The sequence below is a fragment of the Cryptotermes secundus genome, unplaced genomic scaffold, assembly GCF_002891405.2.
Source record: "Cryptotermes secundus unplaced genomic scaffold, Csec_1.0 scaffold537, whole genome shotgun sequence".
NCBI classification, from domain to species: domain Eukaryota; kingdom Metazoa; phylum Arthropoda; class Insecta; order Blattodea; family Kalotermitidae; genus Cryptotermes; species Cryptotermes secundus.
This window is the reverse complement of record NW_019740661.1, coordinates 1,387,974-1,406,544: the sequence shown is the minus strand read 5'-3', so window position 1 is coordinate 1,406,544 and position 18,571 is coordinate 1,387,974. Positions and strand designations below refer to the sequence as shown.

Here is an 18,571-nt window from a genome sequence, read left to right as displayed (position 1 = left end):
GATGATTATGACACCAAATGAGGAGAAATACAATGTAACTTATGTATGTTACAAAAATTATGACAATAATATGAGTTTTCGGTTTGTAAGCCACTTTTCCCTTTGAGGCTGACATAGATGATAAATTACAAATAAAAGTCCACATATCATAGCTGACTTTCACGCCTAATTCCTTTCACGTTCTTTGATACAAGTTTTTTCTTACTACTGATAATTTTCTTTACATGCAACAAAACACTTAGCTTTTAATATATAACATTATTCATATTATATCTCCATATTTATTTCTTAATGGAGATTAATAATTCTTTCATGCTATACTGAAGACACACAATGAACATACATATTGTACAGAGATGGCACAAACCATGTGGATTTCAGGGCCACAAAACTCTTAACTTCTTTATGAAGTTTCATATAACTGTTACAAAAATAAAAGTCTTTTGACCGTTTGCTCATGTTGTGTGCATGTAGATAAATTAATTATTATGAATAGGTTTCAACAAGTGTGATCCAAAAGCGGAGGGTCCCCTCATTTGTAGGGTTATCCTTATGAACTTGCATTAACTTTTGCTCTGTGCTATGGAATATTCATAGGACTGGAAATGTGTTCTGTAATAATGATGGATAAAGAGAAAAATCTAAAAAAAGATAAAACAGTTTTGTCCAGCGTGACTGGTGAAGATTTTTCTTATTTCAATTCTTCATGCCCTTACATGTTTCGGTCCTTAGAGACCATCATCAGAGGAACATCAATACAGTTTGGAAACTACTATTATAATAGATGTTCTGAGTGTTAAAATATACATACAATGTTGAAATACACAAACGGATACAAAATCCAGAGTTTTTACAACTACAGGGGCTGTCTTGATATATTAAAATTTTTTATTTTTGTTAGTTAAGTTAGAATTTATAAACCAAATAGGTGTATAATATTGTTATAATATTGTTAATGTGATGGACCAGAATGAAGCAAATCAAATTCAGAAAAATCTGATGAAATTAGGCATTTACATCTATTAAGACATGATAATAGAAAATGTCAGTTTTCATTGAGAAACAGTTGTGTTTAGCAGCACTTTCAATAAATGGAGGAGATAGAACATTGAGACTGAAGAGAACTAAAGGAAGAATAGTTGTAACAGAATTTTAGTGTAAAGAACATTCTGAAGTCCCTCTCACTCAAAATTTGAAGTAAGTGGCATTTAAATTTCTCCTCCAGGCCTCATATTCTACTATAATTGCATATTCCAGGCATTCATGGAAAAGTAGGTGTGAATCAGAATACTACATTATGATTATATACTCAGGCCCCTTTTATGAATTCAAAATCAAAATACAAAAGTGTAAGGCAAGAGGAAAAAAAAGTCGTCCTTATTGTAAGAATGATGTAACGACTTATACAAAATGAGGAAAACCATAAAAGTTCAAGTTGTAATAGACAAAGCTAGAAAAGAATACAATTAAAAATGGATACTTTCATGAAAATAGTATATTCATTTCCATATATTAGTAATGACAGACATGACTTGAAATAGTATTTGACTGCGTCAGTGTTTGTTAACTATATAGGTATTTCATCAGAATTCTGGTTTAGGAAGTGAATGGTGTAATAGTGGAATCTGTATCTTTGTCTGTTGGCAAAACTGATGGATTAACATCAACAAAAATCTAAAATGCTAGGAAACTTTTAGTACAGAATTTAATCAGAATCTTGGAAATTTTCAGAAATTGAACAGAGAGGCAAACATTTTCATTAAATTCAAGTGACAACACTGATGGATCACTGTGGAACATAACACAGTTTGTCTGACAAGTTTCCAAATTGTGTATACCTGTTTCATCAAAATGCATCCAGTTTGAACAAAATTATTTTACTACTGGCTGCAATTCAAAGACAGAAATGGACAGATCAAAGATAGTGCATGATTTTTTAAACAAACCTAAATGTCAATGACTAATTTGTTAACCATAATTTTATATAACTGAATAATTATATAATTTCTAAGTTCTTGCCAAAATAATAAGTACATTTGCAAATCAGACCACTCTTGCACTCAATTCATCATTTCCAGCCACTACACTGCAGTCAGTACTTTAAACAATAGATGAATCAACTAATGTGAATAAAGATTCATATGAATGGATCCCCAAATGTGGAACTTCAGAAATATTTACTTATGTGCTCTCTTAGTTTGAACAAGCTCTTAATCCAACAATTCAGTTCTGTATTAAAGGGCCTATCATGTTATTGTACTCTGTTCTGAACATACAAGATATGTTTAGCATACTGAACTTTGAATTGTTAACCTGAAGAATTCCAAAAGAAATCATGAAATTTTCATCTTGCAGACACAAAATCAAATGAACTGAATTTAAGTGATTCTTAGGTTCTTCAACAACTGTTTCAGATGTAGAGATTTATAGTATGAAATGAGATAGGAAGGAAATTAGTGAGTAGGTATGGATTTGTAAAGAGGCAGACACATCCTATTTCAAGATAGGCCAACTATCCTACTATTAATTTGAAAAGTCTGAGAAAGACCATGAAAAAGCCATGTTAATCAGTAACTGGGCTCAGATTCAAACTGGGCTCTTTCAAAACACAAGATTGGAGTGTCACTGTTACACATGTATGCTCAACAAGTGAAAGGGTTTTGCCTGAAGCGAAAATGATATGCATGGGAAAATGTGTAATTACAATACGATTCTGACGATGGTGTATAACACACTGACAGGATGATGGATAAAGTCCAAAAACCCAATATATCAAAATGTAAAATGCCCAATTTCTTAAAAAATTCTTTAATCTATATGATGTGGCTAGCAAGAATTATAACATAATCATACAATTTAGTGAGCCACTTCTGTGCATAACGTAGACTAATATATATTGTGATTATGTTTATCAAATATAATCTCAGTCTTGTGCACATTTATCATGCTTGAAATTTTTAACATGTAAAGCATTATTTTATGCAGAAATCCACATGGCTATCATAAATGGAAGATCCATTACAATATAAAATTGAGTACCCTGATGACAGTGTTGCTCACACCTCAGAAGGTGACACAGCTACCTAATTTATTCTATGGTGGAAATTAGTAATTACCTGAAAACACGTGTGCTGATACAGTAACAGAGCCTTCCAGTAGTTACAATGGGACTATGAGACCAAGACAAAACAAGTTTCCTTATATCAAAGTATTTTTCCCCCCTTTTCTTTCCTCTGTCTCTCCAGTACTCTTACAAAAGCCAGCTAGCAGCAGCATTTAATGTCCTCAGCATATGACACATGATTATTAAATTCATATTTCCACTTTCGGGTCCATTGTACCTGCTGCGCCCATTTGTGTCATTTTTTTTGGGAAAGGTATATTTCAAATCTATTTTTGCATAACTATCAAATGTCTTCTGAAATTTATTGTTTGTTTTGTGGTATACGGTACACCCCCAGTCAAGTGGGGGCAAATTATCTGGGGACTTCATTTAGAAAACTGACTAGTGTGTACAGTGTCAGAAGATAAACTTCAGGTGCTTTTTAAAGAATAAGTGCAAGATGAACGGAGTACTGTTTCACAGTTGAATAAATACAGTATGCGCCAAAATATACAGTACTGAAATGAAAAGACGTCCTGTTGATACCACTATCTATTCATGTGAAGGCCCTTTACACGACAAGATCTTCTAAATCCTGAAGAAATGGTCCACTCACCATGTCCCTGTAGCGTTCTTGGATGACGGTAAGAGCATTGCCCTCCTCATCCTCAATGAAATAGGGGCCTAATACCATGTGCTGAGACGGGACACCATATCGTCACACGTGTACTATGTAGCAGTTCCTGGACAATAACATCTGGCCGCTCAAAACGAAGGAAGCGAGTTGTCTGTCATCCACTTCCGTATGAACGGAAATAATACTCAACTATGAATACTTTTTCCTCCGTCGAGAGACCCATTTCCAACAACTGCACAACACAACTACCTTTTCACTACTGGGAACACGTGCAGCTGGAGCTATGCCCCATCGACAAACACACATTCACGTTTGAGATGTGCGAGTTTCAGTACTGATTTTTTGGCGCATACTGTACTTGGACACTTGAGCAGGCTTCCTTTGTTTGATTTGTAGAACATGTAGAAAAAGCAAAGGAGCTTCTCAGAAACCACACTTATGTTGCTACCAGTAGCATTCAAGTACAACATATGTATAAATGTTTGTGTCATTTTATGAAATCCAATTCACAGTTTAGTTACATATCCCTTTTATTGACTATCTGGGTTTTCTGATAATTCAGAGAAATCCATATTCCATCCACCCTGGATAAATAGAAGTCTGCTGTATTTTGTATTCATTATTAGTTGTAAAAAATATGGAGAGAACAGATTCTTGCAACAATTGCACAGTTCTTCAGCTACTGACCAAGCTCATACTGAGACGCTGATGATTAGGATTCAGATGAAGAGGAAGACATAGTGGAGAAAAGGTAAGAAAATGTTAATACTAAAGAAGAAAAGAATTCTAAAGAGGTCTTTGAAGATGAAGCAGAAATAAGGATTAATAATTTTTATCTAGGAAACGGTACAACAATTAAATGATGGAAAGGACCCCTACATAATAATATCTGGACTCATTCCTGGAATATGACTATCCATCTTCCAGGTATAAAAGGTGAGTGAAGGATATTAAGCCCAGCTGATCACTGGAAGTACATCTTCTCTTATATAATGCCCTAAGCCATGATTGTGCACATAAAGAAATACGTGGAAATTATGCAAGAGCCTGCTGCAAATTATTTGGCCAATCTGGTGGGAGAACATATCCTACTTATGTCAGTTCATACTATACATGTTGAGATTTGTGGAGTATTCTAAAGGCCAAACCCTGCACACGCTACAGTTCCTCTTCATCATTGCCCTAATAAATTTCTAACCATTTACCATGAGGCAAGATCATATGTTATATGCCTGTTGTCCATACCCTCAAATCCCTTTTACAGCATTAAACATGCAGTTAGTTGTATTACTTCTTGTGTCCAGGTGGCATACTAGAGTTACACATTTAAATGAGAGTTCGTGTAAAAAGTGAAAATTAAGGAGAAGATTCTGAGGCAAATTTTATGATGTTACATCTCCAAGCAGAAAGAAAAGCTTTCAGACAAATCTAAATAAATTTAGATAGACAGAGTCACTAATGTACACAAAGAACGAGTTCAAAATGTCAGCTGCATAATGAAGAAAAACTAGATTAAAATGGTGCTAGGCTTGAAAATTTCCCCTAGAAATACCATACATGCCAGAACAGGAAACAGGGATTTCAAGTTTAAACTCTGGAGTTTTCTGTATTTCCCCCTCCCACCAAAAGGGGAGTTACAGAGTTAAAGAAAATATACTCAAGTGAAAGAGATGAAAAATTGACAGGAAAATTGAGATAAAAGCTTTAACTGACCTATTGTATCTCACAGTAGTAATGCATATATGAACATGAATAATTTTTGAGCTAGAGGTGGAATGGGCATTGAGCTATTCTGTGTTGTAATGCCTTAAGAGAGATTTATTACACCATTTGAGACCTCATGACTATGAAAGAAGTGAGGAAGAAACGTATACTGACGAGTTAACTATTATGCATGTAACTTTTTTAAAAATTGGTATAAAATAACCAGCCAGTACATCCAGTGTGCTGCAGTAGACAAGATGTTGGAAAGTTTCAGGCAAAGGTGTTCTTCCAAGCAATGAATTCCCAGCAAGCCCATGAAATATTTTATGACACAGTAACTGCATTACTAGATTTGTGTGTTTTCTATACTTAAACTTAAGTTTATGTTGGCAAGAAACTACCTAGATCATTTGAATAAAGTAACAGCCCTGGAAACGCTATTGAATGACTTTGTGCATGGGTATATGGTGAAGGGCAAAATTTGGCATTTATTAACTTGTACTCCAGTAAGTTACAGAGCTGTAAGAAATAGTTACAAAAATTCACTGCCGTACCCATCATTGGACAATATGGAATAACAAAAGGCAACTCCCCCACACAGTTTGTCGATGCAAGAGGATGTAAAATAGATTCAAGCATGTTTGACTTCAAGAAGCAGTACTTCCTTGTCTCATACATGCCAAAGAAAGGAAAACTGTGCTTCCCATTTCAACCTTGCATTATGATGACAAAATATATTCAGCTTCTGGATACAAACACATGACTGAAGTAGTCACATTTTATAACTTACGTAGACAATTGACAAAATGTATGCTTCTTACAGTGCTGTAAGAGATAACCACCAGTGTCCTATAATCGTGTTTTGTGTCATGTTGAACATAGTTGAAATAAATGCGTTTGTCATATACATAAATCAGAACAGTGCTAGATCAAGAAGACAGTTTTTGAGAACTCTTGTATAAGAACTTGTGCAAGAACAGTAAGACCAATATCCTGCCTCCCAGACTGCTCAAGCTAATAGAAAATCATGGCAGTGCCAGGAATATATCCAGATAAACGTTCTTCAGAACATGGGAAAAGATTAAGATTCTAGCTATGCACAGAGCAGATAGAAAAAAAAATCAATATTTCTGCAAGAAATGCTTCCTGTATTTACGTTTGAGCATGTGAATTGTGTCTGTTGATGGATGAAGACTCAATGATTATTCAAAGAAGTTCATATTTTTGTCAATTCTAGCTGTATTTTCATTGGACTTTGACAGTGATCACTTTTATAGAATTTTGTTTTTACAATGCTAAGTATTAAAGGAAGTCAAATTCAGACTTTCAGACACTTATGTTTTTTATGCTAGTGTTTTTATATACAATATAGTATAATACACATTATATTTTTATAAATATACTATTTTTTTCATCTTTCATTTCATATGTTTTTCTACATTAAAATCTAGGTCTCTTACACCCAACATGCACACTCATATCACATATTTGGGCATACCCACTGGAAGATTCATTCTGTCTCTGAAGGCTCAGAAATAGGTTCTCATGCCTTGCTCCTGGCTTTGTGCTCAGAACAGCTTGGTTTAGTCACATTAAGTAGATATAATATTTCTAATAAATACCAAACCATTTTATTAAAACTTTCAGATACAGAACTATAAGATATCTATTAAGTGTAAAAAGAGGGAATCATGTATAAAGAAACCAGTCTGTTTGCCTCTCTTCTGACAGCCATTACTACAATTTCTGCTATATCTAACCTAATATCACAGGTCTCTGTTCAAACAGTCTAACAGGCACTAAGAAGTAAAGTAAAGGATATAGACTGGCACTTGTGGCATCTTGTCTCCAGCCTGCCATCTTCACATCACAACTGGTTTGCCTGGGGGGAATGATGTTCTGATCAGATGAAGCCAAGGAAGGATACCATTTTCCCGATAGCCTTCAGAGAACAGAGAAAAAATCTAATGTTACTTTCTATTAAAGAGATTCTCCAGAGAATTTTAGAGTAATGTTATATTGGGATTTTGCAAAGAGACATTGTGAAGAAAAGATACAATGCCAAACTACAACACATTTACTATACTTTAACATCCTATCAGTAAATCTAAATAAGTTAGGTAAAATATAAACATCATCAACTATCTTGTGATCAATCATCCATGCTACTGTTATTCAAAACCAAGTACAATTTTTAATATCCTGCATTTGTCAGTATGGAATGAAATGGGTTGAGAATTATCACATATAATCTACCAGAAAAATACATTAAACATACAAATTTTGTTAATAATGATGTGATATATGCACCAACTTGTGAGGCTAGAAAGACATTACTGCCAAGCTCTGCAGTCCCATTATGAAGAAAATTTATCTAAAAAATCCCAGGTGTCTGTCCCAATTCGGTAATTACAAGAAAAATGTTATGACTTTCGTGACTAAATGATGAATGGCCTTGACATTTGTGGGGTAACCTTGGCTTCAGTAGTCTATAGTGAATCAAGCAAAGTGTGTGGAAATACCCTTCAAAATTTAACATTACTCTGTCTGCTTTCCAAAAAGGAACATACCATTTTGGTATCAAGGTTTTTAACATGTAAGATTTGTGGTTTTCATGGTGGTGACTATGAAGAAAGCAGTCTTCTGGGATGTGGCACCGTGTACATATTGTGTTAACGACGTTTTGGAGGAATGTATCGCCTCCATCTTCAAGGTAGAAGAAAAAAGAAGAAACTCCACAAGCGAGTGAGCAAGTGGTCACAGAGTAACGTTGAGTAGAACTGTATAAGAGTAGGATGAGAAGGGGGGAGAGGGGTTACATGGGAAATCAGTAGAGAGGAGGGAAGGGTTTGAGGAGGTGGGCCAACAGGTTGCATACCCGAGCAGGTATAGAAATCGTGTCAGGGCGAGAAAGGCAAAGTTAATAGGAGGGCATTAACCTTGAAATTAAGGGGCTGCGATACAAATCGAGCATGGACCTGTGTGGCCAATTGGATCTGGCGTCATGTCCCAGAGGTTCCTTGAGGGAACAGATGAGAGGCTTCCATAACTTACTGAGACAAAACCCCACCTCTCTGTTCATATCGTTGGGATGGAGTTCAATCTTAATGGCCTCCTTAATGATGCGATCCATATATCAGGTCTTGGTGGCGAGCATGGAGGTATTCTGAAGCTGAATGGGGTGTCCCAAATCGATGTTGTGTTCAGCCACACCTGACTTGTCCGGCTGTTTGAGACGGATGTGCCACTTATGCTCCTTCAACCTCATGTCCATGGAATGGCCCATCTGCCCAATATAGACCTTGCTGCACTCGCAGGGAATTCTGTATACACCCAGTGTTCTTAGATCCAGGCTATCTTTGACCAGCCAGAGGAAACTAGATAATTTCTTTGGAGGCAGGCCCACTGATTTGATGTGCCAGGACAGCACTCTGCTGATTCAGTTGAATATAGTCCTGACATAGGGCAGGAAGGCAACTTAGTCTGGTTTATCGTCAGGCCGACTGATGCTTGGACGACGGTTGAGAATTCTGTGGATCTACCCCGAAGATGGAGGCGATACCTTCCTCCGAAACGTCGGTTAACACAATATATACACACGCCACATCCCAGAAGCCTTCTTTCTTGAAGGTTTTTAACAGCCTCCCTCCTAGCATAAAGAACATAGCTCATGATATTAAACAATTTAAATTTGCTTTAAAATGATTTCTACTCCTAAATTCATTATACTCACTGGAGGAATATTTTAACTACTATATTGATTAAAGATCCTGGTCCATTACATGCTTAATGAATGGCAGTATATTTCATACTTGATTATTGCAGTGTTGTTCATTGATAGTTTCACGCATGCTTGAAGTCACACACACATTGCACATCAGTTGTCTGAAAAATATGTGTTTGTCTAATTGTACCCAGGCAAGCCACATAATCTGTTTTGTTACACTGTTTATTTTACCAACCAAGTAAGGCTCGACGAGTGTAAATGAAGAAAGGAATGAATGAATAAATAAATAATAGCCAATGAGAAAAAATAATTGTATATTAGTAATTAATTTATACTCATTGGAAGAATATATTTTTATCTATGTTATCATCCGGCTTGCCATCTTTGACTGTATTTTACTGTATTCACAAGTCTCCCTTATGGGGATCTTTGGATCTATGAATGTATGAATGGAGATTGCTTGCTTGCTTTTACTTTTATTTAAATATTATACAACCTTTAATGATGTACTTATTGACAGTTTTTGACAAAAGGCTCAAATTGTGAGGCACAGGTATAATTAACTTGTATCTACATAATTTATAAACTTATTACTTATTAGCAATGTACTCATCAACATTATCCCTGTTAAGAGGCTCAAATTGGATGCATAAGTACATTTAACTTATATTTATGTAATTTGTAATATTATTTTTTTAGACTGTTATTGTACAGATGTTATTGTATTTATATTGTATTTGACTTGTTCCATATCCTATGGTGTCTACCTGTATCTGGATTTATGGAACATAAATAAATTTAACAATTGAAGAATTAAGGACATTATTACTTTTCTCAAGAAGCTGTGGAAAGCACTAACAGCAACTTGTAGTTGATTTATTTGGGACAACGGGAAGATACGTGAAGAAGGAAAGGATGTGACCATCATATGATTATACTAGAGTTCTTCATGATTTTAAGTTGCCAAAAGCTGGATCTCGGCTTGTACTGTCTTTGCTCGCTTGGAAACCGGGATCATGGGTTCGAATCCCACTCAGGGCATGGATATTTAGTTTGCGTGAGTGTGCTTTTCTGTGTTTGTGTGCAGGTAGAGGCCTTGCGACAAGCTGATCACCAGCCCAAGGAGTCCTACTGAATGTGTAAGATCTAGAAAAACCGAAGTGAACGGAGAAGTTCATGGAGGTAGGGCTAGGCCCACTGGGGCTGTAGTGCCAAGGGGGAAAAAGAAGCTGGATCTCAAAGTTTCTCATTGTTACCATGTTTGTAACTATAACTTACAAACAGCATTTCAAATGTAACTGGTAATTATGTTTATCACCTACCTCCATAAAATATTTTACATGCCCAGCTCCAGTTAGTTCATTAATCATTGCCATGGAGTTGGAAATCAAAACTTTTACATGGCTGCTGTGATATTATTTTACATTCTACAAAAGCTGCATAATAAAAGGTCTTTTTCCAAGGTCTATTACCATACATCACATTATGCTGTTATGTTGCTCCCACAACACAGGTCTGCATTGCTGTTATGTTGGTATTGTTAATCATAGGAGATTAAGAAGCATGACATTAAGATAACAGTTTTGTGAAATTCTATGTATTTGTTCCAAAGGGGGACTCAAAGGCAGATAGCATGGTGATATCATAAGCTTAGTCTCTCTCATTAATAAAGGAAAGTAGGCTAAAAAGTAGCAGCCCAAAATCCATAAATATTTATATCTAAATTATATAAATGAAAATCATTAATATCAACGAATCCCACATTGGTTCATCCCATCGTCTCGTCAGAGAGGGCGCCCCACAAAAACCAGACCGTAACTGTTAAAGGTAATAAGACTTACTGACTGACTGATCGTCAGTCGCAATGTGACTTGGACTTGGACAGTTACAGTTCACTATTGTTATTATCCCTCTGTGTATACTGTGCAGCTGCAATGAATCCTATAGGACAGTTCAACTAGTGGTTGTCTCTTCATATGACATTTCACATTGGTGACCCCGACGTGATTGGAAGTGCACATGATGGTGAAAAGTGAGCTGAATAGCGAGCATTGCAGAAATGCGTGATAATATGTGGGATGTTCCCACAATATATATTCACTAAAATGCATCAGTCACAATAAGAAGTTCAGAGCTCTGCTATGGTTTGCAACTTGTAAATGTGACAATGTGTGAAATAACTAACGTCTACCAAGTGGTTTTGTTTGGCTTATGCAATATGTGATGGCATGCATTCAGAAATAATACAGTCAACTCTCGATTATCCGGGAAAATGGTCGGGATGGAAATCACGATTAATTGAAAACCCGGTTAAGACAAATTTTATTAAAAGTAGTACTGTAATACTGTACCTTCATAATACTATAGGCCTACCTGTATTTAAATTTATTCAACCTCATTTTTATGTCATCTCATGGCCTATTTAATGCTTTTTTTTTACATTACACTGAAGTATGAATTAGTTATTTCAATCACAGTCTTCAACAACATCCAACATATTTATGAATATTCACACTTAACACTTAAAAAAAATTTAATATTGTCGTTTACTTTTTTGCGGCATTTTCCTTTTTCTGTTGAATACTTAATACAACACGCTTCCTTTTACACCCTGACATTTTGCTAACGCACATGAAGATCAATACAAAGATACTAACTGGGACGCTGTATATGTCCTTCAGACTTTCCACAAATCTTTGCGTTCTTTCACCCTTACCCTAGAACATTGTGTTAGCACAACGGGACCAAAGAATGCAGAGCTCGGTTCACACTAGTGCGAAAATAGTGTTACAACTCGCCATGTGAAACAAAAGTAAATGAATATTAAACAACATATAAGCCTAAAAAAGCCTCAGTAGCACCGGTTAAGCCACAAACCGGTTAATCTGCCCCCGGATAATCAAGAGTTGATTGTATTTCATTCTTGTGGGTGGGTTCACGAACATGAATGATTCCACTTGATCAAATGTGCATTTGTTTGCAGTGCCAGTTGTACACGTACAAAATGATACTAATATTGTGTAGTAAAATACACTTTTACTATTTCTTTCCTAGGACTTGACAAACTAGGGAAGGGTTGATTGAATGAAGCAAGAATCTTAATCGTTTCCACATGCATCTTTAGTAACATTAAATGCACATACACTATTCAAATGGGTTACTAAAAGTTTAACAATTTAAGTAATTTCTTTTCATAGATGTTTGCATGCTCTCAGTCAATATGAAAAGCTGCAGCACTCAGTGGTTATGGAAGGAATTTTAATATTTCCTGTCCTTATCTTAAGAGTGAAACTAAAGGGATCCACATTAGACCAGTTTGTGTGCATTACTTTTGTCTGATGCTGCATATAGGTGCAAATAACCATGGAAGTTGATGTAGCTATAAAACATACGAGTGTGTATTCACCCCCCCCAAACACACACACATACACCATCTCTCTTTTCTGTTCTTAGTTATCATGTTTACTTTTTGCCTTCTCTCCTTTCCTTCTTTTGCTTGAAACCAACATTTTCTTTTTCCATTTTGATGATTTTCTCTGCATTGTGGACCCATGGAAAGAGTCAACACTCCAGATAAAATAGGAATCCTTTGCTTGATATTTAAGAGAGACAAACTAGGTCAGAGATCAAAGAAAGGAATATAAGTTTTGATGTCTAGCCACTTACAATAGTCTGTAACTGACTGGTTTCATAAGTTACTAATGTTGGGAAAATAAAACACAGAGATTAAATTCCATTACCACAATAGCAGAGTATCATCAGTGGATGACTTCTTTACTCAAGACACTTACTTAGAACAAATTTACTTATTACTCCATATTATCAAGAGTAGATTGAAAATATGCTATTAATTAAATAAATAAAAAAGTTATTTTCTTGGATGGCTGCATTCTAACAGAGTTCAACACTCAAGTTCTCAGCTTCTTTGTTTGAAAGTCCATCACTAATTGTCTTGTGTCTGCGTGTGTGCGTGAGTGTACATGCTTGTGAATGTGTGTGCTTGCATGCTCCACTTGTTCTGGATCTTGACTGTTATGCTATAAATAGACACTATACATTCTTCCTCTTTGAAAAATTTCTTCCATAATAAGCCATTGCTGCAACTGAGCTTGTAACTGATAAACAATATTGCCATGGAAATCTCAAAAACTGATCCTTCTATTAGAAATGTCTGAAATTCGGTCATTATTAGCATTGTCACTGACTCTGGTGGGAAGATTCATAAAATGATGAGATTTAAATTCCTATTTCTGATAAGTTGAACATGGTAAGCAATGTGTTACACTGAAAATTGTTAAACCCAATACTATATGAGGTGTGAATCCGTTACATTCCCATTCTTTATAAGAGAGTAACAAGGCTAACATAATGTTATACTCTGTTCTCAAGAATGATCTACTGCTCAGAGTTACAAAGTGTACTGTGAAGTTACCGATTGTGAGTAGCCAACAGCCCCTGTATATTGATGCAAACCAACGAAACAAGTATGTAACAGGACAATAATTGATTCCTATTGCTTGAGACAAAACTTTCCTTTATTGGACGTGACATACACCATGTCAATATGTGACTTTCAGCCAGCTATACCACTGTGCTGTAGGGTGGTTTAGACTTACAGAAAACATGCTCTGCACAGTGGTGCTGGTGGTGCTGACTGTTGGAACAGTGGGCACATATACAGGGGCGGTGGTGCCCCGCAGACCATGGCCTGTTGCTCGCAGCAGCTCACTCCTGTACCGTGAGCTGAACCGGGGAATGCTGGCTAGTGAAGACTGTGAGGTCACCACAGACACCTGTAAACATGCCCATCATGTTGCAATGGATTTTAATGAAATTTGGTACCAAGTGTTACACTAGTTGTTTGCCAGGTTCTGTTTTAGTGTTCTTGCTATTTACAGTTTTATTCAGCAAATTAATACCACCATAGACCAGAAGCTGATATGGCCTAATCAATTCCATATCCTTTTGAGCTCCTTTGACCTTACTAATGACATATTATGAAGGAAGACTGAGAAGCTAAACTGAACTAAGAAATTTTATAATGTTTCAATTACTTAGTGGTAATCTTATCTTTCTTAAAGCTGGATTCTGGGTCTAACATTTCAGTAGCATATATCCAAGGTACTCTAAATTCAGCAGTTACATGAATATTCAGTGGTTTGCTAAAGGAACTTTTCCATTTGTCTGCAGTACTAGAAGGAATTCACATGTAAATCATCATTGTCATGTACCAAATTTTTTAGTTTAATTTCCCTTTTTAAGCAATTTGTTTATGACTTTATGTAATTATTCTTGTTTCTAGTGTGTGTGCATCCATTTTGCTGACTTGTCCTTTTAGACAATCCATCCATTTATTGCTCAGAGTGTGGCTATTTTCATGTTTTAGATTAGTGTATGTAACTCCATTCATTTAGTTATGACCATGCAGCCATTGACATTCCAGACTCTACCTCATTTTAGTAATTCAGGGTACTAATCATCAAACTGTGGTTTGACCAGAGAATTATGTGGCATACTAAACTATCTTCAGCTGAAATTTTTATGTTAATATGGATATTCTCACTGTTTTGTGTAAATTCTTCTGGCTTCTCCAAAATTGCATACTATTCAAAATTTTCATTTGGGACACTTATATAACTTGTGCATTTGTTGATATAAGTTTCTCCACCATGGATATTTGCTCCATCTATTTTGTTCGCACACAGAGAATTTTTATATAAAAAGAGATATAAACCCCATTCAGACTTCAAAATTTTATTTGAAACATTTTTCAGTATTGTTTATATTTAATGTTTATGTAATGTTTATTCAGGTCTATGTAGTATTAGGTAAAGTAGCCCATGTACTTAATTAACTAAGCACTACGCCATAAAGACATATAGGGGAAGTGGATGTATAGATTCACGTATTCTTGACTTTGGCACTACTTGAAGGTGAATGGTCAGCTTCACGCCCCGGCCGTTTTACCCCCTGATAAATAGCCCCAGATTCGGTCTGGATGACGTTAAGAAGAGAAAAATCTTGACACTGAACTCCAGTTACCCTTGCCTGCAGACATTCACTTTACTCAATGATTTACTCCAAGTAATTTGAAAAAAATATAATTTTAATTGGAGCACATATTTATGATTCTCTTTAATTTAATGCTCTACTTTTCTATTTGAAATATGATAATATCACTGCTTGATACTAACAGAATTAGTGGTGGGCGCTATCCAATTGTCACCCATGGCATGCTCCACACTCCTCCTGAAGCTAGATGTTGACCGTGGTGCTGGTCTCTTTCGAGTGTTTCCTCCAATTCCAGTATTGGAGGTAGTTACCAGACTGTCTGTCGATTTCCGAACTGTTGGAAGAAATAAGGATGGAGGTCGAGGTTTCATGGTTGAAGATATGGAGGATGGGGAAATTTTTTCAGGCATGTAGGTGAGATGATGTTTGAATTCACTTCTACCTGTGTGTGAAACAATTGGGTTTGGAGCAGACACTGTTGATGATGAAGTTGGGACTCGTTGGTGCATCTCTGCAGTTGGAAGAGGTGGTGTCTCCTTCTGTAGGACAAGTAGAGTGGATATTTGATACTTGAAAGATGGATAGTTCTGTTTAGAAACTAGTAGAAGCCAAGTTCCTTCTTGGAAACTGTATTAGTGGGCTGCATATCTGTCAGATGATACAATTTTACTATCAATAGTACAGACAAAAAACAGCTGATTTCTATGAGACTTGATAGGAACATCATACTATTTTTCATCTCATTTTCTCAGTACTTTTCAACTTATGCAGCCAACAATACAATCGTGGTGACCATATAAAGTTGGGAAGTGGAGGAACAACACCAGTAATATCTTGAAATTTTGAATAGTTCTAGACGTTTGGAAAGTAAGAGATTTTTATTTATATAATCTTTCAGAATTGAAGAAATGTGATAAAATGATTACATCATAAAATATTCATAATTTAATGGCACTAACCAACAAAACTCTGTTATTTATGTTAGATTTGAGGTTATCATGGCAGTGAGTATGAAGAGTACAGTCTTCTGGATTATACCGCCATGTAGCTTTTTTAAAACTGTATGGTGTTACAAGCCAGAAAACCATACTCTTTACTGCAGTTTGGTATGTCGAATTTTCTGTCATATATGACAGTTTCTTTATTAGAATTATCACCAAAAACACTTTTTCATTTCAATCTTAAGGCTTCCATCTTCGGGTGGTCTGAAATATCTGAGGCTCAAGATGTCTGTCTGCAGAGAGGAAAAATTGATGATGAACTCAAAATTTAATTAAGATTCCAGACCTGATACTTTTCATCACAGGACTTTCCTCTTGAAGCAGTGGATGGCAGCTTGTTGAGCTTGTTTTCATCACTGTCAACAGAACATTTCCTGGAGCTGTACCTAGTGAAGGGTGGCACAGTGGTGGTCACATTGTGGCCTTCACTGTTACTGTTGTCATCAGATCGAGTGCTGCTGAACTTACTGTCTCTCAGGCGACTGTAAACCCCCACCACTTGCATTTGGCGATGTTGGGCAATGTTCTCTGTTTTGCTTGGTGGAGGTGTTGGTGCCAGCTGTAATATCAATGCGAGGATACTAATATATTCTGTCACTATGTTCAACAGGTAAGTTTGAAATGATATTTTTTAAAACACCTTGGAAGACTGAAATTTCATAGGATGTTTTATACCTTTCACGAACTTCTGATTTATAAAACATTATAAGAGCTCTCTAGTGCCATAAGCTGTGAGAACAAATACCAGGATTTTGGATCATGTGTGTATAACACAGTGTATACAACTTCATGGCCATGGCCTGGATATTAGCTCTTAAAATATGGTGGAATTTATTTCCTTCCATTCATTACTTCTTAAGCTTTCTATATTTATTATACTGAGCACTCATACATTACAGGTAATTATGCTTTGATCAGAATTGTTTGCAGCAATTAAAATAATGTTTTTATTATGATTTCTCCATTTCCATATATTCACAGTTCTCAACTCAGTCACACCAGCAGGGAACAGGAAACCATTTCACCAAACCAGCCCAATTGGCTCACCAACCAGCCATTTTTGTTAATGTGGTTGTGATTTTTGTTTGGGGCTCCATTAAGCTGAAATTGTTCTGTGAATAGGAGCATGGGAAGCCAAGAGCCAGGTTATGAAGCATTATACGGTTAATGGCACGATGGTTAAGAATAGTGTGCTGGGAGAGATATGTTAGAAAGCGATTCTTTTTATTTCAAGGTGCTATGCACATATTAGTACAATCTAAAAAAAAACACTTCTCAGCTAATCTCATAATTAATGCGATAGAATGTTTGCAGCTTGGTCACACTCACCAAGAGGCTGGCAATTCTTGGTTTGATCTTGCTAACATCTGTAGTGCCATTAGACCTCCTGAAGACTATCTTGGAATCTACCATAATATTATCAGCAGTATTTGTTCTGCCTTTAGAAGTGTTACTGCCAACTTTTGGAAGTTTCTGGAAACCAGCAGCTCATTATAGAAACTAGAAGTATGATACTTCACTATTAAAGGAATCTTCTTAAAATGGAAGTGGGCAATTATTACGACCTGGGGGCTCAAGGAATCTACTTAAAATTGACCACAGAACAAAGAACCTTGTAAGAAAATTTACGTCATTCAATAATTGTTAAATAGCTACCAGTTATTTGCACTAACTGAACATATTTTTTAGATATACCAGAATAACATTAATACTTTATAATCAGTATGTAAGTGCTACACATGGTATCGTAGTTGGCTGAGGCACTAGGCTACAAACCGGAAGGTCACAGGTTTGAGTCTCAATGAGGTGCATTTTTTCAATTTACCTAATCCTTCTAGCTGCATTATGGCCCTGGGGTCGACTCAGCTTCTAAAAGAAATGAGTACCTGGAATTTCCTGGGGAGTAAAGCGTGGCCAGCATGTAAGGCTGACAATCTTACCGCCACCTGTGAGCCGATTATCCGGAAAATGTGGGAGCCTCAACATCTCACAACCCTATGGGCTTTCACTGCCTGTTACAGAGATAGCTTTATCTTTACCTTACCTTATGTAAATATATATATATATAAATAAAAATTGCACGTTACAATAAAGTGGCAAAATTTACTTTAGTTGACATGGGATAAAAATATTTAATTTCTGGAGGGCAGCTCCTTTGAAACATAAATATAAAATAAAACCAACCTAATTAAATTTGAAAGAGGAGTGAATAACCATTAGGTTAAAATTCTGGAGAGAGCACATTAAATATTTTATACACCGTTACTTGCAGGGGCAGTGAACAGTTTACATCAATTTAATTGTTGTGATCCAAAAATATTTTAACATTACAAGGAAATTTAAAATGGGACATTAATTGAGTTATTCACCGTTACTAATTTACGACC

The 18,571-nt window shown here is 35.9% G+C and overlaps 1 protein-coding gene across 1 annotated transcript in view; it reads right to left on the bottom strand.

Annotated features, from left to right (window-relative positions):
• The window catches only part of LOC111872517 (uncharacterized threonine-rich GPI-anchored glycoprotein PJ4664.02), a 106,078-nt gene that overhangs the window by 25,453 nt on the left and 62,054 nt on the right, over positions 1 to 18,571 (bottom strand). The window contains exons 8-11 of the mRNA XM_033754736.1: positions 17,514 to 17,657; positions 16,471 to 16,743; positions 15,366 to 15,722; positions 13,788 to 13,964 (exon numbers count right to left, since the gene is read on the bottom strand). Coding sequence (XP_033610627.1) covers positions 13,788 to 13,964; positions 15,366 to 15,722; positions 16,471 to 16,743; positions 17,514 to 17,657 — 951 coding nt within the window. The remainder of the gene's footprint in view (positions 1 to 13,787; positions 13,965 to 15,365; positions 15,723 to 16,470; positions 16,744 to 17,513; positions 17,658 to 18,571) is intronic.